The following is a 23,162-nucleotide window of genomic DNA, read 5'->3' as shown; positions in this document are numbered from 1 at the left end:
ATGTTGCTGAAAAGTTACTTTTAAGTCAGTTTTGTCTTTGAATTTGCACTAGAAACTAGTCTAAAAATACTTGGTACTATCTTTTTGCATGTAGGTGGATCACGCCTACATGGGGTATCCCAGCGGCTGGTCGCAGGACGAGTTGACCATGTTCCTCAGCGCTTGCTTTGAGTTCTGGATGCTGCCGCGCTCCGGGTTGCGATTCCGCAGAAACACCAGCTCCTGCTGCTGGCCCGCCCATAAACCGCGCACACACTCCTTATTGATCTGCAGAGAGAGATCCGATAAATGTTCAGCATCTTATTCGTTACGACAACGTTAGCCAAAATGTGACGCTGGCCTGACAGTCGACCAGAATTCATATTATTAAGTCATTTTGGTGAATTATTACATTAAACTAACAGAAGTAATACAGTAAAAAAAAATCTTTCAGTTTGGTCAAGTTGGTAAATATAGTATGCTGCTCTCATTTTTCACGTTTTGTTAAGCTAGCCATGAATTTCCATGTATTTGAATGGATTTTTATGAAACACGTGGTAAAAATAGAATGAGTGAAAAACATGTCAATAACCTTATGTAAATTAAATTATTTTCTTAGATATCATCTTAGGTTTTTTTTTTTTAATTTTCAATGGTTGAAAAATATATATTTTCTAGATAGAACTAATATGAAATAACCAGATTGTCCTAGTTATGTTTTAAATCATAGCTCAAAGTTTGGCAGATCTAATACACAGGATCTGTGAAAATCAATGTACGAGTCTTGCCACATTCTCTAAAGTGGCTTTACATCTGAACTTTGACTAGGCCATATTGATATTAGGCGAATATCCACTCCAGCATGAAGTCCTTCACAGCCTCTAGTCGGGTTTCTTTCCCTGTCTTGCTCCATCAAACAGCTTCCATCACAGCATAATCCTGTCACCACTGTGTCTCACAGTGGTGACGGTGCATTCAGGGCGCTCGTCTCCGCTACCTTGATGACCTTGAAGCTGAGGTGGCGCTTGTACAGCATGATGATCTTGTACTCGTCGGTGCCGTCGTCAATCATGTGCCTCAGGGTGAGCAGCGTGTCGCGGCTGGACAGCACCGCCTTACGCCAGGCGGGGTCGCTCTCGTGGCAGATCACCAGGCCGCTGCGGTAGTTCGTGATGGCTTCGTACAGGATGGACGCCTCCTCTGTCTCCTCCAGGCACGTGAAGTGGTCCTGTAAGGACAGTCACAGTGAACGGTGAACCACCGGGGACTCAAATCACCCACAGTAGATTCTTCTGCTGGAGTCGGATTTACTTGATGCAACTTGAGGCTCATTCTGACGGCAGGTGCCACCACCTTCTGCAGCAGGTCCAGGTCGGTGAAAACCCACTCGTCTTTGGTGGCAATGCGGAAGTCGCCTTTAAATAGGGTGTTGAAGCCGTACAGAAAGGACTCCAGGCTTTATGGAGGAAGAGAAGAAGAAGTTGTTGTTTGTTCCTCAGATAATTAAAGCAGCTACATTAGAGCTTGAAATGAGACAATATTTCAATATTGATAATAAACTAGATGAAGAAAAAAGCTTCTTGACAAAAATCTTTCAATTTTTTTAGGATTTAGCTGTTGGCGCCCTCTTCTGGTCTTTCGTTGCAGCTGCAGGAAAGGACTCGGTACAAAGCTCCAACTGTTTAAGGTTGAACTAAAGGAATTTATGATAAATAAAATGAAGATTCCTAAACATTTTCCAGAGCAGAACTACAGACTTCAATGTCTAAATATTTGCATCAACTTTTGACGAGTCAAAAGAAAATTAAAAAATTGGGTTTTGGGTATGTTTTGCGAAAACTACCAAGTTTTTGTAAGATACACCCTGGTGGCCAGAGTTTTTTTTTATTTCTTTTTGTGGCATCTGGATATATTCTGATCCAGATGCCAAAACTGGTTACAGCTCTGGATATCTTTATTCTGTTTGTTAAAACTCCAAGTTGTGATGTGAAAACTCTGTCTGATCAGTTTAGTTTCTATATTTTATTAATTCATAGCAAAGGTAATTTCTGTCAAATCACTTTTGTTTCAGAGGCTGAGAAATAAGTAGTTACTGTTAACACTTTTATATTTAACCAGAAAACACTAGTGTTCAACTGACCTTACTGTAAAAATGTCTTTCTAAAGTTATTCTTGTTCCAATAGGTTAAATATATGCTTCCTAGTCCTTTTTGTCTCAAAACAAAGAAGTTTTAGGAAAGTTTCTGTTGTTCTTTTTCATTTTACCACACAGAATCTTGCCAATTTTCACCAACACATCTATGAAAAGTAGTAATCTCTCCTTACACGTGCGTCATCATCTTTTACCTGTTGGACATGTTGTGCGACGCCGTGCCAAGTGACCTCCTTCCCAGGACAGACAGGGCGTAGCACAGCGTCACCAGAGGGGAGTCTTCGTCGCTGTCCACAGGCTAAAACATCAAATTACAAACATAAACAAAACAACGAATCCTTCGCGAGAAAGACGTTCACGTCACCGCGTGTGCTCCTTGGCGCGTGGGTCGGTCTGTACCGTCTCCATCTTGCCAGCGCAGTGCTGGATCCACTCCAGGTAGACGTTGCAGAAGCTGGCGCGCGTCACCCCCTGCAGGCAGTGGACGTAGTCCTCATCGATCTTCACGCTGAACACCTGCGGGTCCCGCTCGATGTGGTGCCACTTGGTGTAGGACTGCAGCGCCTCCTGGATGCTGGCGTCCTTCAGCCAAGCGCCCAGTTTGGGCGAGTGGACCAGGTAGTAGATAATGCTCTGCGGGCGGAGACGGAGGGGAGATGGAGCAGTCGAACCACTTGAACGCACCCCTCGTTCGGGGCTTTCGGGCCGGAGAGCAAAAACCTACTTTCAGGTAGTAGGTGATGAGCAGCTTTCGGAGGTCGTACACCTGCAGCATGGTGGCGGCGTTGTTCTCGCTGATGCTGTATCCCTCCAGCAGGTACTTGGTGGCCGTCACCTCCCAGGCCAGCCAGCGCAGGTTGAAGGCGGCGTTGCACGACAGCGTGTGAGGCAGGTGGCCCGGCTCGCAGCAGCAGCATCCGTCGTCCTCCTCCACGCCTTCGGTAATGGCCTCCACCTCCCTCTGCTGACAGTAGGTGCCTGAGACAACCACACACGCGCACACACACGCACACACACACGGGCAGATTATACACCCTTTCAAATTCAATGAAGTCCAATTCAACTAGAAGTTTTCCGACTGGCTGAGTCTTCGCTGCAGAAACACTAAATCTCACCAAGTATGTTTGGTCTAGTTTCTTTGCATAAAACCTTAGTGCACTTAAAAAAGGACAAAACTAATTTACAAGCAACTTTACATCACAACATAGGAGCTTGCTTTAAGTTAAAAATACCTAATTTTGATGAAAAAAGTACTCAATTTGCCAGTGGAACAAGAAATTTGTCTCATTTTATAACTTATACTAAGGGAAAATGTCTATTTTCTATATAACTAGCACTTTTGCAGTCCAACTCCTCTGTAAATGTCACAGAGAAGCGTAGTTGTGATGACGAATGGGGAGTGTTTTGAAGAGCATGAGCTTCTTAAAGAGACAGTCCCAATTTCAAGGCACCAAATTACAAAGTCAAATTTGTTTTCCGTTATGTGTGATTACACTCTAAACCATTTTATAGCAACTGGAGGCAACATAGTTACTTTATTGTGCTGTGATATGGGACTATGTGCCTGGAAAATGCGTAACACCGCCCCTTTAAGAGTATTTTATGTGAAATTTATTTGACAGGCCTGCACTAAATAGTGCATGATTGTAAAGTGTAAAAAACAAAACAATGATATCCATGTTTACTCTGAGATTCTCAAATAAAACAGCACAACTTTGTTTTGCAAAGAAGAATGGACTAAATAACAGTCCACTGGTGTAGACGGGCAGCTCCGGCAGATTGTTTGCTAACTGCTGCTGCCACTAGTCTGGAGGAGCTGAGTGAGGAGGAGCTCCAGCTGTACCTCTGAACTCCAGCCCCCTGAGCTGGAAGGTGACGAGGCCGTTGCCAATCTCAATGAGGTGGACGAGGGCGTTGAGGTAGTCAGAGGCCAGGATGAAGCAGTCTCCGGCACTGTAGTTGCCCCACCGGCCCAGCATGAGGTCCCCGCACAGCGAGTGCTGCAGTGAGCGAGTCAGGTACTCGTAAAAAATCGAGTTCAGGTTGTTGTCATCGCAACCTGAAGGGGGCAGCAGAGAGAAAACGTCACATGTTCTGACAGGATTTAACTGGGGCGACAGAGAAGTGAAGAACTACGGTGACCAAACCTGTCTCCTTGTCCACCTGGGACACCAGCCTGCTGTTGGAGTTGTCGATGCGCTTTGTGCTGACAGGAACAGGAAATGGAACAGGATCGTGAGCCATGTTTGTCACTCAGACCTCGCCACAAAGATATTGTGCAAAAATGGCCAATATATGGCTACAGACTTCTATTTTAAAAAAAACTCAAAAAAAAAAAAAAACTGTCTCCTTCCCCTTTGCTATCGTGCAATAATTTTACGTGGAAACCTAAACGTTTGCTTCGTGACACCATGTGGGAGTCGGATTTTCGAGCGGAGCGAACTGAACGGTCTTCATCCTTCCCCAGAGCCGCGTATCAGGACTCAGACTGACGACTTTCTCATCAGACCCCCGCTGAGCTGAGGCTGCCAGCGATTTGCAGCGTCCAGGATTTCATTCTGGCTCTAAACATAGCCTCCGAGAGAGGCGGCACAACAAAGCCGTCAGAGTATTTTTAGATGTCTTTCGTGGAAATGCTCATAAATAAGTGAGAGGAGACAGACTGGGAAGATTTGCTGCGCGTCGGTGGTTCGCTCAGCTTTAGAAGGAGCTCAGAAGGTGTTTTTTTTTTTGTTTTTTTTGTTTTTCCTGTTAGCAACTTTCCTATTAGATAAGCCAGTTCTGTTCATGAATGCGTAAACATTACATGAATAAATCAAGAAAGGCGTATAAATAAATAAGCTGACAGGCTTGATAGGACAGCTTCATTCTGAAATCTTGAGGCTGTGCCGACAAAACGCCTCTCGCTCGGTAAAAGGCCTCACTTGTAGTTTCGCTCCCAGAACTTGACGGGCCGCGGGTACGACGTGATGAATATGGCGCTGCCAAGGAAGGGCGCCAGCGGCGTGTAGAAGATGGTGGTGAGCAGAGTCTGCAGCAGCAACATGGCTGAGTCTGGACGGAAAGAAGTGAAGGGAAGTAAAAAGGTGGGAGCGACGTGTGGGAACTATGGTGTACAGCAAAAAGAAGAGTATTTGCTTCCTTCAAGACTTGTTTTGTTTTTGCTGTTTTGTCAAACGGAAACGTTTCAGATTGGCAAATACATTTCTATATAAAGTGAATTCAGTTTTCAGATACGCGACTCCCTCCTTAAAGGCATGAATTAATTGCAATAAAGCACACTTTTGGTTGCAATTTCATGACCCACTCCTGATTGTTCAGCTTTATTTGTTCATTCTGAATAACATTTATGCTTTTATCTGCACATGTCTGTTGTTGCACACTTTTTATTCTCACTCATTGTAACTAGTGTGTATTTGTAATGCTCAAATACACACATTTTGAACCTTTTGTAATTAACCAACTCAGTTCCTTCGGACTGGAGCATGTGAATTTGTGATTCGACAAAAACAAAGCGACTTCCATGAGAGGTGAAAGTCACAGCTCAAACCGTCTCAGTTTCCTGCCACAATTTATTTGGCGATCTGACTGGAACATTTAAATGTGACTAAACAAAAGGAAAAACAGAAACAAAAAGCCATAACGGCGCAGTGTTTGGGGAAGGATACGAGGCACGGCGAAAGGCTGAGCGAAGGCATGGAAGGCGCTGCCCCAGGCGATCTGCCAGGGAGCGATGTAAACCAGGATGAAGTGGAGCTTTAGCAGCAGCTCACGCATCTGGACAGGAAAAAACAAACAAACACACAGTTTCACGTGAAGTAAAATTTCACTCCTCATACAAAACCCAAAATAAATCTAAAACCTGTTAAGCTACGTGATAAGTTTCTGCCTCGTTTTCTAGCAGGGTTTTCCTCTAGCAGGGCTGCATCGGCGGGGATGATCCTCTGCTGCGATGTTGGATAAGCTTCTCCTGAGCTACAGGGATATCAGCAAACTGGATTTGGAGGCTGAGCGCGATGAGCAGTCTGACCTCTGGTGTAAACTCACCAGAGACGGGGGTTTTTTAAAAGTCGACAGCAAATCCTCGCGTAAGGAGGAAAGTTACAGCCCTGTGACGGGACGTTACGAAGCATCGCTGTCAAACTCACTTTCATTTTGGGCCTCGTCAAAAATCTGAATCTTCTTCATTGTGCCAGAATATATTGACGACACCAGTTAATCTGTTAAAATATCAATAAATAGCTGTTACTCCAGGATTCAGAATTACAGATGGTGTGGTGCCAATTTGTTTGCAAGTAACTTTTACACTAATATATGAGGTTAAATGTGACTTTTTATTACTCGCCATATCAGTTACAGACCAGAACTTGACCAATTCTGAGAAAATCTGCATTAAGTCAGAAAAAAATGCGGAGATTTGTTGGTTTTGTGTGAATTTTGCAGATTTGTGGAAAAACTGGAAGGACTTTCTGATGTAGTTTGGAGTCTAGAGAGCCACATAAAAAGCTGTGGCGGGCCAGATTCGGCCCATGGGCCTCAGGTTTGACACCTTTTGTTATAAAGGCTTTGCACAAGCCAAATGTTTCTGTTTGTGAACGTTTTAAACAAGGTAGGAGGTCGGAGGTCGCCCAATTACCTTGTGGAAGACAATCGACATGACGAAGAAGTCCAGCAGGAAGCTCTCGGAGGCGTGCGGACAGTCGAAGTGGAAAAACACGAGAGTGAAGAGAAGCGTGAGGAACTGGAAGCTGGGGTCGCAGAAGGAGGAGCGCAGGAGTTTCAGCCCGGCGACTGTCGTCAGGAGGACGTCGCAGCTGCAAAAAGCGGCGACAGACGAGAGAGGTCAGGCAAGCGGGCCGACGGGGGTCGGGCGAGTTTGTTTTCGTCCGCTCACTGGATTCCCAGCTTCTTGCGGTGGCTGAGGGCGAAGCCGTCGTTGGTGAGGGCGCTCAGCACGATAGCGGGGTAGACCAGGTACTTCTCGAAGCACAGCAGCCCCACGTACAGACGCTCGAACCACATGAGCACGGCGTCCTCTGAAACAGGAGCAGGGAGACAGTTTCACAGGAGCTCAGAGCCTCTGAGGATGAGAAATATTAGCAAAAACCCGGGACGCTAAATGTTTTGCGGTCGTGTTTATACGGCTCACTTCCAATCAGGTGTTTTAAATGCTATTTTTGATTTGAAGTGTTTGGTTTTTTTTCCACTGTGTAATGATGACACAACAAACAACTTCATTGATTTTTTTTTAATTAAAATTGGGTGAAATTTTTTTTTTTTTTTGAAGAGCGGGACTTTGGATTGTTTTATGTTTTTCATCAGAAAAAGGTCATTCTCCAATTTCCTAAGAGACTTTTAACCAAATATAGTAAAATTACTGGTTGTAAAAGTAAAAAAAAAAACAACTTCAACCTCTATGAATGATTTTCACCCTGTGTGAATAGAAAATCGACATCGAAATTGTGCATAAAAAAAAAACACCTTTCAATTTAAAACACCGAAAAGGGAATCATCATTCCACCCTGGAAATGAAAACGGTTCAAATAAATTAATTCAAAGCCCGAAACGACGCAAACCTCTGGGCTCAAACTGGTAGTACTCTTTGGTCTTCAGAACCGGATGAGAGATCCACAACCAGGGGTGATGCTTCCGCAGCTGAGGAATCAGGTAGTGGGTCACGAACCCCACCGTCCCCGCGAGCGCGTACAGCACGATGGTCACGAAGGGCTGCGAGTGAGTTGGAGGAGAGCAAACCTCGTCAGGAAGGGTAAAAAATTATACAGAATAATAAAATATCACAGCACAAAACAAGTGGGAAGCTGACCTTCAGAGAGAGGAACACAGTGCTCGCCGTAATGGCGAAGGTTAGGATGTAGGCGACGGAGCAAACCACCAAATCCGATAATAGAATCTCCTTCTGCGGATGTAAAAAATAAATAAAATAAAATAAAAAAGGAGGCTCCAATTACCCGTAATCCTCTAGAATATTCCACGCTCATATTTCACGCTGTTTGTAATTAGCTTCCCATTTCTCGGCGACCAGACGGAGGAAAGTGAAGCGCTTCCCAATCCCTGCTAATTCTGTAAATGTCGTTTGGAGAGGTTCGTGTCACAGATTACCCGGTAATCACCTGCACTAATCAACTGCAAACGCTGCTTTACGCTCTGGGATTACGTGCACCGGTTGTCTGATTGCGGCTACTGTGAGGCGGTACCGTTGGATTAGTGTGTCAGTGGGTCCAGTGGCCGGGTGATGAACCCAAACCACCGCGCGTGTCGCTCCGTGGTTACCATGGAGCTCTGCAGCTTCTCGGGCAGCGGGTCTTTGATGTCTGCATCTTCCTCCTCCTCTTCTTCACTCTCCACAAGAGCGGGCATTAATTTGGACTTGATGAGCGATCTAAAAAAAATAATAAAAACAAGAGCGCTCACTCCCTTATAACTCGGTCCTCTTTAGTCACATTACAACCAAAGACTTTGGCGTATTTACAAAGTAGCACAAAATAGGAAAATAATATGATCGTGTAAATGATATAGGAATAAAATTTGACTGCACATGTATTCATCCTACTTTATTGTGACTCTTCCAGTTAAAACCAGCTAAACACACTCACACACGCACAGATACTCACAGCAGCACAGAGGGGTCGCTGCTCTGCCGGCTGAGGTGATAGGAAAACACAACCAGAAGGCCACAGAACCCAGAGAACAGGGCAGGGGTGTGTTGCTCGTCCCACGGCTCCTATGGACACACACAAATACACACTCACACCTATCTTTATTCCATATTTTTTTTAACAACTAAGATTTTTTTCCCCCTAGTTGCAATCTGGTGTGGACTACATGGCGCCCATCTATTTACTCAGATTAAGTTTAATATTTAAGGAAAACATGCAGACTGAATCAGGTCTGAGCTTTCTTTCTGCAAAAGGGGCGGTATTATGTTTTCCAGCTGCATAATGTCATCTTACAGCTCAATCGAGTGATTATGTTACCTTCAGTTGTTTTAAAACTGCTATATCTTATATGACTTAAAATAATTTTATGACTTTGTAATTTAATGCCTTGAAATTGGGGCTCTGTTTCTTTAAATACTCTTACTCTTTCTCAAGCTCTGCCCAGTGTTTCTTTGAGAAGTAGCTCCTATAATGAACTCAGTTCCACAAAGTGTTTGCTAATTGCTGATGGCTAGTCTGAAGGAGTTGAACGAAACACTCGGAAGCTTGGAAACTGCATCTCCGGGAAGGCGGTTCTGGGTCCAACCAGAACCAGAATAGTTGCCACGGGAGATTAAAGGATTTCTCAAACATGCATGAAAGAATCAAAGCAACACTCCATGAACGTGTTTGATGAGGGAACAAACATTATAACATGACGTAAATCTCCAAAAAGGTCAATTTTACGTAGTACCGCCCCTTTAAATGACTTACCTTGAGCGCTCCGAAGCAGAAACCGTACAGCAGAGACAGAGCGACCAGACTGCGGAGGATGCTGTAGATTGCTGAGATGAGACTCGTGGCGGCTGAGGCACACAAACGACATGGAGGATGTGGTGAAAAACACACAGCAGCTGCTAGAAGCAACAACCGAGGAAACTAGCAGGTCGACACCTGTCGCGGAATATTTAATCTTAATTCTTTCTTTGAAATTTTTGTTCCTTATACAAAGATAAGTGCTGGATTACAGGGACCAAAGAGCAACATATTTACTTGTTTGACCCACATAGTCTTTGACCTACTTCAAACCCACATGCACACTTGGTGGTGACCCATATTAAACCCAGATTTGAGGCTAGTCTCCATGGTAACACATAAACAAAGTGGACTTAATACTTGTCAAAACGTGTTTACGGCTTCTTTTTCTTCTTGATGCTTTTAAATATATTTTTGTACTTTGAGCAGAGAGTATTGTATTCACCTGTGCTCTATAAACAACGTCATTATTCATCACCCTCCTCAAATATTAGCATTGTGTAAAGAAAACATGCTGGGCGGTGAGCACCAAGTGGCAGGAATCACCAAAGTTTCAGTAGTAGTTGCTCTAGCTTCATATATTGTTACGCAAAGGGGTCTTTCTGCATGAATCTGGGATTATTGACATGAGAATTATAATCTGACAATGATACGAGGTCACTGTCGGGATAAATCTGACCAACTCACACTCTCAAAGGTTTGATTAATTTGATGCACCCGGGATTTGTGGCGTAATATCGTCAACATATAACAGAATGTGGCAAAACACGATGAGAAAAACGCTTTAAAGCTCAACTCTGAGACGTTCATTCATCGCCGTTACTGACCCGTTCCTCCAAAGAAGTGCATGTCGATCTGCTCCAGCAGGTAAATGGTAAAGGTGTTGATCTGAGGGAAAAGGCCCACCAGGAAGGCGAACGGGAAGCAGTAGGTAAAACCTGGTTCACGCGCAAAACAAACATTTCTTAGTAATTAGCAGAAATAACAGCCTTTCTTTTTTTAAAACAGGAAATGAGTTTGAAGCAAACAAAACTACAGTACGCTTATGATATGCCCTTTTACCAACTAGAACGTCCCGAACGAAGCTCAGCACATCGTAGCAGATGATGGTGACTCCGTACAGAGTGGAGACCGGCAGGTCCTTCCTCCTCAGCAGCTGCTCCAGCAGCCAAATCAGAGCGCAGAAAATACAGAAGTAGGCTGCTCGACTGTAGGCCACCAGCTGGTTGTGACCCTGAACACAAACACACACACACGCATGTGTTTGTGACCGAATCCTGTTCCCCCACAAGGAGACATGTTGTTTTTGGCTCAGGGGTTAGATTTAGGACTCAGGTGTGAATTGAGTTTTGGTTAGGGTTAGGTATGTAATGGTTAGGATAAGCGTAAGGTTTAGGGTGTAGAAATGATGGAAGTCAATGGAAAGTCCCCACAAACATAGCCACAAAAATACAGTAACACATATCAAACAGGAAGGATGTGTACTCATTGTTAAGACGTTGTGTTTTTTTTACATTTGCTTTGACAGAAACAGGACCTGAAGCCAGAAGGAGGTTGTCTTTAGTAAATATAACTTCAGTGCCTTCAAATAGATTATTTTTTATTGTGGTGTCAAATATCTAAGACAGACCAAGCAAACAGGGAGAGCGACATGCAGGGTGTTCACATGTTTCTAGGGTTAGGGTTTGTAATATTTCAGAAAGAAACAGCAGACTTACATGCGTTGGTGACGCAGCATCTGGCTGGACGCTCTGGAAGAACAAACAAACTGGACTTCAGCTCAGACAGAACGCCTCACAGGGTCAAGCAAAGGTCAAGGCTGAGAGTTGGAGCTTACTGATTATAAATATACAAAACAATGAATGAAATTCCAAAGACAGCAAAAGGCAGCAGCTAATGAAAAGCATTCAAATGCAATGGTTGTAATAGTAACATCAGAGCAAAGCAGCTAGCTCATTTCATTCCTCTTGTCTGCACCTCGGTTCAAATTAAGCCTCTGTGTAAATTTTCAAACTGTGACACCACGCAAAGTATAATTTTAATAAGATTTATTTATGTCAAAAAAATAATGCTAATTGGTTCAAACTATATAAAAAAATGTAACAAATTATTGGAGGAAGCAAAAGAAAAATCACACACAACAAATAGATCGGCTCCCAAAACTGACCCCTGTGGTATCCCACAAGTGATATCAAGACATGCTAACTGGTAGATGTCTGTCTGCACAAAATGTTGACCCAAAAACAAACAAAAAAACAAAAACCTTGATACTGTGTATTTGAGGTTTGCTGAATAATATTTCCAGGTATGATTGAATTAATTTCAGTGAGAAAGAATCTACTAAGAATTCAGACAGTTCTTGCTTTTAAAAATCCCTCAGTTTGCTCGTGGTACAGTCATTCGATCCTGAATAAAGTATAGTTAAAATATGTTGTTAAAACTCCAATGCGATATTGCACATGCAGTATGATCACAAACCTGCTCTGCAGGCTGACACACCTTCACCATACGGCCCTGTTTACCTTCAGCAAGGAGTACTGGCAGCTAGCGATGACCAGGCAGAACTGGAAGACCCAGAAGTCCTTGAAGCATCCATGGTTGAGAAGCACAAAACCCAGAAAGGAAACCAGGAAGGCCATGAAGACCGCCGCAACGTTCTCCAGAAAATCCTGGTTTCTTTCGGAAAACAGCACATGGAAAGGAAGAGGGATGGGTCACAGCAGTGGCGCCGCTTGTCACAACTGACCAAAACAGATTAAACCACAAACACTGTCGCCTGTAGAGTATGTAAGATCTGATCCAGGAGGTTTTGGGAGTTACCTGTCCAAAAGCGCGAGCAGGGTCAGACGGTCATACAAAACACTGACCCACTTCCCGGGAAACAGCTGGAGTTTGTAATAAACCTTTCGGGTCGGCTTCTCCTGCGTGGACGTCTCCGAAGATTCATCCAAGGAGTCTTCCTCCTGCCACAGAAAAAAATCAAAAGCATGAACATATCCAGATCCTGGTTATCTTTTAATGAGGAACAACAGAAAGTGTCACAATGTTCCAGAATGTGGATACATGTTTGTTCTTCATTTAGTGAAAATACTTAGGATGGGCAGAGCAGCCAGACAATGTTTACAAGTAGATAAACATTCCAGACGATTCTAGACTCAGCTTCTCGGAATAAAAAGACAAAGGAAGGAAGGACACAAAAAAAGGAAAAGAAAACTGAAAAAACAGAGGGAAGGATACAGGAAGTAAAGAATGTAAGGAAATAGTCACAAGGAAGAAGAAAGCCGAAGAAAGAAAGAAAAACGCAAAGAAAATGGACACAACATCAGTTAATCACTTTGTAAAAGGAGGAAAGTGAGTAGATAAAATAACAGCAATAGCACTGTTAGATACTTTTTATTTTCCTATAGTTTTAGTTAGTAATTGAAGAAGAAGATGAAGACCGGAAAGATCTCTGGGTGCGTCCTCCGTGGCCGCAGCCTGTGAGCGGGAATGATGCGTCGCTGGAAGGGGCAGTCGGTGTGAGCGCCCGCTGCGCCGTCCTGACACTCCGAGTTGGACGAAGTCGACAGCAGGTCGCTGAAGAACAAACAGATCACACTGTAACCATGGTAACGCGCAAAGGCTGTTACAGAGAGCCATGCAGCAGACACGTGGAGGAAGGCGCTCAGATCACAGGAGACCAGAACAGAACTTTTGGGCCACATGCCAAACACTACAAGTGGAGAAAAGTGAAAAACCGGATGCCACCTTGAACACACCATCCCTACTGTTAAGCACGGTGGTGGCAGGATCAAGCTGTGGGGATGTTGTAGAGTGCAAAAGATGTGAAACTGAGGCTCACAGGTAAAAAAAGAAAAACACTGCATACATTCAGATTTGCAATGTGTCCAAAATGTGGCGCCTGGGCCATTTGGAGCCCTCGAAATGATTTTGTGTGGCCGGTGGGTGTGATTCAAATCTCTTTTCAGTTTTTTAGGGGCTTTTAAATGTATCTTTTTTTCATTTCAGTGAAATATTCTGTTTAGTTTATTATTGAGCAGATTAAAAAATAAATAATTTTTTTGCTTTTATTTTAGGTTGTTTTTTTGTTTTTTTTTTAAGAAAAAGGATATGGTTCTGTGGGCAACGAGTTCTCTGATCTTGACCATTTTGGCCCGGGTAGCAAAAAGGTTGAATCCCAGTGGCTGAGAACTAAGTCCAGACCTGAAGTAAATTATTTATCCATTAGCAAGACTTTAAAACTGACATCTAAGCCTCGGCTATTTTGAACGGAACAACAGGCAACAATTTCGGACTCAGTATATGAAAATGCACTATGTTGGTCCATCACATAAAATCTCAATTGGATACATTGAATTTTGTGGCTGTGGCACAACAAAGTTTCAATGGTACGAATACTGCGACGTGCAGAAGGTTGGAAAAAATGAAAAGATAAGACGAACAGGTGGAAGTGTTCTAGAACATGCAGGTTGAAATGCGTCAGAACAACGAGGGAAACTTGCGCGAGCAAAGGAGAAAACGGAGAGGAGAGCTTGCTGCATGGCGGGGAATCAGCGGTCTGCGTACCACATGTTGCCTGTAATGAGCTCTGCTCCCAGCGGCAGGTTGAGGGCTCTCTCTGCGTACAGCTTCCGAGGTCTGTCTCCTAATCACACAAACACAGAGACGTTCAGATCGTCCTGTTCGGATGTGAGATCACCGGTGAGCCATTTGGCTGAACACGTTGGAAAATGCTACTTAATCCGCCTGCTTTCTGAAGCCGGCAATTAGACGTAAAACACACTGAATCCACGGATGTCAGTTTTACAGATGAAAACACTGTCCGGTTCTTACTATGCACAGTGTGGAAGGTGTAGGCCTCTTCTTTATTGGTGGCCTCAGGTCTGCAGATGACCTGCAGCATGGAGCTCTCGGACTGAGAGGTTTGAGATGGGAGGGAGTCGTAGTCCGGATCCTTGTCTCTGTCCGTCTGCGGACTACGAGAGGAAAAACAGAGCTCTTTGTGTGAATCCGACTGGTATTTTTTGCTAACTTCACGAGCACGCCTACCTGTCAGGAGAGACGATGGGGATGTGCGTGGGTTTTATAGCTTGCGGTGGGTTCGTTAGGAGACTGGTGGGTGGTTTGGGTCGCTCTGATTTGTTGTCAGTGCTGGTGTCTGTTGCTGCTGGATCCGGCCCTAGAGCTGCACTCCGATTATCTGAATACAGGAGAGAAGGAGATACCAGCTTTTGTTGTTTTGCTTTTCTTTTCCTCTGCAAGCACTAATGGGTTAGAGCTGACAGTATAGCATGCAAGCTCTATCTTTTGTTTAGTGGTTTAACCTTCTTCTTCTTCTTCTTCTTCTTCTTCTTTTTCAGGGTCCACTTTCTGTTTGCTCTTCTTCTCCTCCTCTTCCTGTGCGCTGCCTCCTCTCATACTGAGGGAACCGAGCAAGGAAACAAACTCCAAGAAGTTGGACTCATTGGGAATCTGGCCTTCCTTTGCCTCCAGGTCGGATTTGGAGCTGGTCATCGTGGTCTGGTGAAAAGGGAAAGAAGGTTTGAGTGCATTTCACAGATGGATGGCATAGACAGAAGAGTTCATTTAACGTACTGTGTTTTGTTGGCGGTCTGAAAGGAGGACGGCGTCTTTCCCGCTGTCCATGCTCAGTCCTCGGATGTGGGTCCTTCCTCCCGGCCCGTAGCGGCCCACCATCGCAGGCAGACGCAGGAACCCCTGTGAGTCCACGATCGGCTCCAGGGGGTCCGTGTCGTCTGGGTGGGAGCGGACGTCGACGCCAGACGAGCTGTTGTCGTTGGTCAGCTGCGGGCTGGGCGTGCCGTCTTCGTTCATCAGCAGCCTGCCCTGCTCCTGCTCCAGGTCCGGGCACTCCAGCGTGTTGGACTCCGAACTCATCGTCTCTCTGCATAGGTGAAACTCTTCGCTTTGGCTCGTGACCTGCTGCGGCTGTCTGGGAGTGAGCTCGTCCTCTGAGCCCGTCGCCTCCTCTCCCTCCTTCTCCTCCTCGGGGGAGTCGAAGGTGATGACGGGGATCTTGATGTGACATTCTCCCGCATCCTTCTGAGCCTTGCAGGGCACAAACAGGGACACATCTAATGCAAATGGACTGGACTTATGCAATCAGTTTGACCCACAAATGCACATTTATACACCGACGCACAGATTGGTCGGCAATTTGGCACATCGAGATGTGGCAGGTAGAAGCTGGAATCGAACCTACAACCTTCCGATCACAAGACGATTACTCTACCCACAGAGTCACAGTCGCAAGAAGCCCTAAATGGGCAAACCTCTGGACAAAACAGATCACAACCTCATGTTTGACCGCAAATCGTGATTCTCGAACCCAGGGTCCTCTTGTTGCTAGGCGACGGCGCTGCCTGCGTCGTACCTGAGCGTTCTCCAGCAGGCTCTGCTTGACGCTCTCCTCCAGCTGAGCGGCCGTCTGGGGGTCACAGCTCATGGTAATGATGATCTTCACCGTGTCGCTGTCGTCCAGGTGGGCCAACCCCGGACCGGGGCTGGAGTTATCCACCAGAACCACCTCGATCTCATCGGAACAGTACGCCTCCTCCTCTTCTAGCTCAGCCTAGAGAGCAGAACAGGAAAGGAGTGAATAATGAGGGTTTTTTTTTCTTTTTCCCCACTTCAAAGATCCTTAATATGACAACATGCAGAGCTCACCTGTGGAGGAGACTCTGCGATGTCTATGGACTCGCCCTGGTCATCCTTCGGAGTCCCCAGCGAGTTGTTGTTGGCGTCCGAGTTCTCTTTCAGGCCCTCGCTGCCTTCCTCGCTCTCATCTTCACTTCCCTTTGAAGGTGGCAAACCTTCATCCTCCTCCCTGTCTACAGCCTCGTCATCCTCCCTTTGCTCCCTCCTGTCCTGCTTTAAGTTTCTCTCCGGAGTCGTTTCCTCTCCTGACCGACTTCCCATCGAAGATCTCTGGACGTCCCCTCCGTCTTCCGCAGCAGCTCCGTTTTCTGCCAGCTCCGCTTCCTCCCTTGCGGATCGTGACGGGGACCTCTGCTGGGCCTGCAGCAGCGGGGCGTCCTGGTCCGGATTGGGGCTGGAGAAATCGTCGGGGGACAGTTCAGCGTCCGACCGAGGGTCTTCCCCCATGGCTCGCTCTGCCGCAGCAGCGTCGCCACGGCCTGGACAGAAAACAAACCAGACTTAAACTTGAACAGCACTCTGTAATCCTACAGTTATTCACGTAATTGTTGAGAGGCTCTGATTTCTCTTTAAGAGCTATAAAAAGACAACAAAAACTCTTTTTTTAAAACTTTCAAGATGGATTGAAGATTAAACTGTCAAGATAAGACAGGAATTTGTCAAAAACTTCCCAAAATAACAGAGCATACTAAAGCATCTTTTGTCCTTCTTTAAGAGAGAAATCATAACTCAACTGTTTTTTTCCATTCTTTTTCACAATTTATGTTATTTTTGGCCCATATTAATTTTCTTCTATAAGATTATTCTTAAATTAAAAAATAGCTGTGTCCAATTTGATGTTTAAAGGGAAATAAAACAATTTACCATCATTTAACTTTTTCTCTCTCATATATTCACATTCGTTTATAACAACCAGAACGTAGCCTTAGAAAGCTTTTCTGCCTCGATTGATCAGTAATAATTGATATTTGCTCTAGAAGCAGCAGCAACGTGTGAGAGAGAGCGGCCTGCGTTACACAGCTCTGTACTTCAGGAGTTTCCTAACATTTACTTGAGTAAAAATGTATATTTCCTCACAATTTTTTTTAGTTCTACTTTATTAATATAATTTTTGAAGTAACACCACTCCGTACCTGAGGACGGTTTCTGATTAACACCCTGAAGTAACTTCAATGAAAGACAACCAAACACATTCAAGCTACGTCATATCTCCACAGCATGGAAAGCATTATTTATGTACCTCAATGATACTGAAAATAACGCTTGCCTTCACTCCACACCAACTTCTACCTTAAAGAGTGTTGCTGTCAGTAAGAGCTGGTAGCCCAGCACACGGTGTGTTCAGTGAACAAACAAAAAGATCAGATTTTTCAGTTTTTCACTCCGATCCACAGCTGATGTTTTGGTGCAGCTCAAAAATGTTCTTTTAAATTTGATTTCAGAAAAACTCCTTTAAACTGTCAGGCCTGCTCACTATTGTTAAGCTGAAAACTTGGAGTAGATTTAGTTTGCACACACAATCCACCGGATGTCCATCAGTTCCAAAGCCACAATAAATTATCCAGGGATAAAAATCAATGAACACCTAAATCAGTGTTTATGCACCAAAAGACTTCATCAAATGGGTTTTTCCCTCTACTCTCTTCCGTGCACTGACTTTTTATTTTTTATTCTGCCATTTATAAATGCATCCTCGAGTAAAGCAATACTCCCTAGACACATAAATCTTCCATAAACCACAGATTTGAAGGCAGGATGAATGATATTGGGAGCAGAAACAAAACATTTTTCTTCAAACACGTGGCCATCTGATGCAATGCGCCAGAGTTGTTTTTAATTTCCTTTTTTTTTTTTTCAGCCGGTTGATTGGGCTCTGTCTAATTGCCGGTGCATTAGGTCATAAATTTACTGGAAGCAGTCAGCTGGGCCTGCTGGCAGGATAACTGGACAGCTTTTCTGTGTTTGTCTGAGGATAATTTACGACTGTGATGCGTTTTGCAGAAAAGGAAGTTGTGAAGCCGCATCGTCTGTGGAGCCAAGTGGGAGAAAGGCTGGGTAGCATGCCGTGCACACTTTCAAGTAAAGTCGGGGACCTGTGATGATTTGGGGGGGGAGTTAATTCTTTTTATGGATTTCGATAGTCAAAGATCATCCCTTGGTCAAAACTAAGTGCTCTTTTGTTCCTTTTTATTGCAAGATCATGCTAATTCAGTCAAATATTACTTTAATTTAAGATTTTTCCACATCTTCAACGGGGGCTCCAAAAAAATTCACCACAGTATGTTTTATGTTTGACTTTAATTCCTGTAAGTGTTGCAGATCTGTGTGTTCAAACCTAAAGAAAGATGGCCGCTACCTTCTGCAGATTTCCTCTCGTCTGACTTTGAGCAGTCCTGTATGGAGAACAGTTCACAAACAACAAGTCAAGGTTGTAAAAAAAAAAAAAAGGGTCAACACGGCGGTGACTTCATCCATGTGCAAGTCCATCTTACCACCCCGATTAGTCCCGGGTCGGTCTCCGTCTGCTTCAGCGTCACCTGGATCACCGGGCTGGGACGTTTGCGGGCCAGAGTTGTCATAGCGACGCTGTCGGGGAGCGTGCTGCTCTTTCTGCTCGGGGAGAACGGGAAGAAGTGAGACAGTGAGGACTCGGGTGGAAGTTCATAAATCACTGCTTCGCTTTGAGAGAAAATCACGTGAATGCTAAAATGGACAAATCATTGTTGAGGCTGAAGCTGTTTGCGTCTTGGCTTGTTTCATCTCATCTGAATACATCATACAGAGAAGAAGAAGAAGAAGGAGTGAAAGAAGTGATGGATTTCCTTTTATTAGGCTCTGCTCAGAGAGCGCACGTCTCAGCAAGACAGGCTGACCGAAAATCACTGAAATTAGTTCAGACATTCGCCGAAGCTGCGCTGAGGCTCTTGAGACAAAGTGAGAGAGTGTGTATTCCACTCTTAGACACTCGATCATGAAGCCAATTCGATTTGAAAGACAGACAGTGCTGAGGAAAAAAAAAAATAAATGCAAACTGAGAATTAAAGGCTGAAAGTATATTTTTGTGCATCATCTGAGATTGAATCTCCTGGTGTAGGTTCCACATTTATCATCCAGACAGACCTGCAGCTTCATCCACAGAGGCCATAGAAAGGCTGGATCGCTGGACAGGAATCTCGTGTTTTTCTACAACTTCTGACTGACCTCCCCGCTCATACCTGATGCTCGCCGGCTGGCAGGAGTCTGAGGCGTTGCTCTTCTTCTCCTGGGCCTTTCTGAGGTCCGAGAGGCTGCTGCGGACCACCGCCTCGCCCTCGTCGAACATCAAGTGCAGCCGGTGGTTGGCCAGCTTGATGAGGATGAAGAAGACGGTGATGGAGGTGCAGTAGATGCTCAGGGCCATGGTGGTAGGAGGCAGGGCCTGCAAGAGAACGCAAGGAGATGTTAAAGACTTGAAGTTTATGCTGTGAAGATCAGGATGTAATATATATGAGGTATGGGGAGAATTATTGCAGTTTATTTCTCTCACGGAGGTTGAAAGCTGAGGGCAAAAAAAAAAGAAGCTCGTCTGAATAGATGAGTCAAGCTTCATGTGCAAGACTTCTGGCAGGCACACAATGGATGTCAGTACAGTGCCTTGCAAAAAATATGTATCATGTATTTTATAACCACGAACATCAGTGTATTTGATTAGCATTTGATGCGGTAGACCAGAACAGAAAGCAGGTCATGTGCTGTCCATTGGGATTCAGAAACCTTTTACCCTGATCAACAAAATCTAACCGATTCTGTGTGATTTAATCTCAGTCTAAATCCAACTTTTCTGCGAATGCCTCCCAGGTTTGTTGGAGAGTATTCTTGAACAAAACAGCCTCACAAAGCCCAAGGGACACAGACAGATCAGGGATACACTGTTTAAGTGAAGTTTAAAACAAAGTTAGGTTTTAAAACAGCAACCCGCAGGCTTTGATCGTCTGCACAGATCCACGGTTCAGATGACAGAATCTGCTGACGGGGCAACTTTTAGCCGTACACTCAATAAATTCGGCCTTCATGGGAGAGGAAGAAGTAAGCAATTGGTGACGGATAGTAGAGCTGCACGATTGATCAAATTACAATCACTATCACAGGTTGAGTGAACCAAATGCTTCACTGGATGCAGCACTCTGAAGCAAATGTTTTTAAAAATGACTCTGATTTTGTTAGCTTTACTCAAGCTACGATTCAGAAATGATTCAAGACAGAATTATAGTTTGAGCAAAACTAGTAAAATTAACTCCAACAAAGGAAGAGTATTTGTCAAGACGGTTCAAAGAAACATTTTTTCATCGTAGGGTCTGATATTTCAGGTGCCATGTGTATGTGTTCAAATTCTGTTTGCTAATAACAAATGTAGCTAATTTTAGGCAGACTTACGTTTTGTACCATGTGCACACTTAACATACATACATACATACACATGGAAAATTTTAAATAGCACCATATTTCATTGACATTTTTTTTCTTATTTCAGAAAACTTGTATATCATATTTATTACACATGAACTGAAATATGCCGAGCTTTTATTTCTCCAGGTTTGATTATTATGGCTCATTGTTTCATGCGCTCCATTAAAAAAATGGATATTTTAAACAGGAATGTCAGGATTCAGAAAAAGTGTGCTCCTTTTTTCTCCTTGTCCCATAGAAGACTCTTCTGACATCTCTGGTTCAGGACTGGCTTGCCATAAGAAATGCAAAATTTGCACATCATAAGTAGGATTTGTCTAAGAGTCGTGGCTCATGATGCTGGCATCTATTCAATTCGAGAAGCTTCTTCAAGTACTCAAATAGATTTTGCTCAACAATCCTCCCTGTTTGTAGAGCACAGTTTCCTACCGTACGTTTTCCTTCCACTGAACTTTCTATAAAAATGCTTGTATGCAGCACTCTGCGAGCAACCATGCTTACCCTACTTGTGGAGGGTGTCGATAAATGTCTTCTGGACATTTGTCAAGTCAGCAGACATACCCATGATGGTGTAGATGGTCAAATGTTCACAAAAAAACATTCCGACATTAAAATCGCGACTCCAAAATGGATCCCATGTAATATTCAAATATTCTGAGACAGTGGATTTTGGGTTTTCACTATCTGTAAGCCATAACCACAACTTTCACTTTCTGAAATTAGTGACAAAAACATATTGAACACTTGGTCATGCAAATTTTTGAGTCTGCAAGACCAAGTGACCAAGATGCTAAAACTCTAAAAGAAAAAAAAAAAAAGAAAAAAAGAAAGTTGACAGAAGTCGTTTTTATTTTACTTTTTTACCTTTTGCCTATGCAAAACGCTATAGGTGGTGCTGAAACGCAGATTCTGCCCTGTGAAACATGATGGTGGCATGTTTAGTGCAACTGGGTGTACATTTCATAAACAGGGGAAAGACCAACCAGCGCTTTGTTGCATCGAAGCATATTTTTGTGTAAGAATGGCTCTGTCAAAGCCCAGACCTTCGTCAAACACATCCTCTGTGGCAGGACTTCACAGTTAAAGTTGACAAATGCTCTCCATTCAATCTGAGTGAGTTTGAGCTATTTAAAGCAGCCTCTGGGTGTGCAGAGACGTTCTCTAAAAGACTGGCAGCTATTATTAGAGCAGCTTGGATTTTACATGATGTTGCATGCAGAGAGCCAAATGATTCACTTTAGTATCGTTTAGTAATATAATGTTATCAACCTTCAGTTAAGGGGGTAGCAGCATATTTGTTATGTTTGAAATCAGAAAATAAAGGCAAATAACAGATATATAAGTAAAATGCTTTTTACCAAAATAATCATAACTGATGGAGCCTGTGTTGCACTCATCATCATCATCACCATCATCATGAACACAGTTTCTTCACTGCTGTCAGATCCTGGAGCAGCCATGCGTTACATGCAGGGAAAAACAGTGCGACATTGCCCGATTTTTTGTTGTTGTTGTTGTTGTTGTTGTTTTTTTTCATCCACCCGCGATCCTCGCAATCTCTGGGCGCTGCAGCGAGCGACATCACATACCTGCAGATCCCTCGGTTGTTCATCCAACGCGGAGTAAACGGGCGCATGAACACACTGCTACACACACACATACACTGCTACACACACACCTCGCAGCAACCTTCGCGGCCTTGAACATCACGATCCCCTCACGAAAAGCTCACCAGATGCAGAGACAGGGGGAGCATCAGAAGGAATATCCACAGATAGAGGTGGCAGGAGTTGTTGAATTTGTTCTGGTCCGGGTCGTGGTACCAGCCGCCGGTCAGAGATGCCCACAGTCCCTGACGCAGGGTCTGCACAACGTGGGAGCCCATGTCTCCTCCTCTCCGCTCGGCTTTCTGGACGGACGGTGATGGGGACGATGATGCTGCAAGGCTACGACGAGATGATCTCCTCTAACGTGAGCTGCTGTCACTGCGCCTCCATGTTGGAGCGATGCAGCAGTGCTCCCGGAGCCCTCTCTCTCATCCTCGGTCTCTCTCGACGGGGTCCTCTCGTTTGTCCGCCGCTGCTTCCGCGGATCTCATCTTGACCTGCTCGGCTGTCCCCTTCCTCCCTCTCCTCCGCTCCTACAGATGCGTAGCACTGACAGCCCCCTCCCTTCTTCTCCTTCTCCTCCCCTCTCCGTCGTTTTTATTATGAGTCCCACCTTCGTTGCTCGGGATGTGAGGCGGTATGGCAGGACGTCGAGTCACATAATCAAACAGTATTCCTATCTACACTTCACAAGGCAACTGTTAGCATTCCTGTCTTGTCAAAATGGCGTTCTTATCACTCAAAAGCTCAAGCGCTCCCATGCATAAAAATAAATTTCTTATCACATTATGTTGAGATAACAACATTTATCTTATTATTTTTGTGATG

The 23,162-nt window shown here is 44.4% G+C and overlaps 1 protein-coding gene across 4 annotated transcripts in view; it reads right to left on the bottom strand.

Annotated features, from left to right (window-relative positions):
- Positions 1 to 23,052, bottom strand: part of pcnx2 (pecanex 2) — a 27,903-nt gene extending 4,851 nt beyond the window's left edge. The window contains exons 1-34 of one of the 4 annotated variants that reach the window (XM_015038224.1): positions 22,460 to 23,052; positions 19,497 to 19,699; positions 18,774 to 18,891; positions 18,617 to 18,674; positions 16,291 to 16,760; positions 15,998 to 16,195; positions 15,199 to 15,672; positions 14,928 to 15,123; positions 14,653 to 14,803; positions 14,437 to 14,579; positions 14,170 to 14,248; positions 13,044 to 13,179; positions 12,424 to 12,566; positions 12,126 to 12,279; positions 11,322 to 11,354; positions 10,666 to 10,837; positions 10,431 to 10,541; positions 9,562 to 9,653; positions 8,764 to 8,870; positions 8,423 to 8,531; positions 7,956 to 8,048; positions 7,708 to 7,858; positions 7,026 to 7,167; positions 6,768 to 6,945; positions 5,800 to 5,908; positions 5,056 to 5,185; positions 4,279 to 4,337; positions 3,975 to 4,190; positions 2,856 to 3,109; positions 2,531 to 2,764; positions 2,326 to 2,429; positions 1,291 to 1,435; positions 977 to 1,207; positions 110 to 267 (exon numbers count right to left, since the gene is read on the bottom strand). In XM_015038224.1, coding sequence (XP_014893710.1) covers positions 110 to 267; positions 977 to 1,207; positions 1,291 to 1,435; positions 2,326 to 2,429; positions 2,531 to 2,764; positions 2,856 to 3,109; positions 3,975 to 4,190; positions 4,279 to 4,337; positions 5,056 to 5,185; positions 5,800 to 5,908; positions 6,768 to 6,945; positions 7,026 to 7,167; positions 7,708 to 7,858; positions 7,956 to 8,048; positions 8,423 to 8,531; positions 8,764 to 8,870; positions 9,562 to 9,653; positions 10,431 to 10,541; positions 10,666 to 10,837; positions 11,322 to 11,354; positions 12,126 to 12,279; positions 12,424 to 12,566; positions 13,044 to 13,179; positions 14,170 to 14,248; positions 14,437 to 14,579; positions 14,653 to 14,803; positions 14,928 to 15,123; positions 15,199 to 15,672; positions 15,998 to 16,195; positions 16,291 to 16,760; positions 18,617 to 18,674; positions 18,774 to 18,891; positions 19,497 to 19,699; positions 22,460 to 22,612 — 5,504 coding nt within the window. In that variant the 5' untranslated portion in view covers positions 22,613 to 23,052. Of the gene's footprint in view, positions 1 to 109; positions 268 to 976; positions 1,208 to 1,290; positions 1,436 to 2,325; positions 2,430 to 2,530; positions 2,765 to 2,855; positions 3,110 to 3,974; positions 4,191 to 4,278; positions 4,338 to 5,055; positions 5,186 to 5,799; positions 5,909 to 6,767; positions 6,946 to 7,025; positions 7,168 to 7,707; positions 7,859 to 7,955; positions 8,049 to 8,422; positions 8,532 to 8,763; positions 8,874 to 9,561; positions 9,654 to 10,430; positions 10,542 to 10,665; positions 10,838 to 11,321; positions 11,355 to 12,125; positions 12,280 to 12,423; positions 12,567 to 13,043; positions 13,180 to 14,169; positions 14,249 to 14,436; positions 14,580 to 14,652; positions 14,806 to 14,927; positions 15,124 to 15,198; positions 15,673 to 15,997; positions 16,196 to 16,290; positions 16,761 to 18,616; positions 18,675 to 18,773; positions 18,892 to 19,496; positions 19,700 to 22,459 lie in introns of all 4 variants that reach the window. The other 3 variants (XM_015038223.1, XM_015038225.1, XM_015038226.1) reach the window with 3 other exon arrangements.
- Between the last annotated feature and the right edge of the window lie 110 nt (positions 23,053 to 23,162).

This window comes from Poecilia latipinna, unplaced genomic scaffold, assembly GCF_001443285.1.
Source record: "Poecilia latipinna isolate Pla-1442-1.1 unplaced genomic scaffold, P_latipinna-1.0 Scaffold434, whole genome shotgun sequence".
NCBI lineage: Eukaryota > Metazoa > Chordata > Actinopteri > Cyprinodontiformes > Poeciliidae > Poecilia > Poecilia latipinna.
This window is presented reverse-complemented; position numbering and strand designations above follow the sequence as displayed.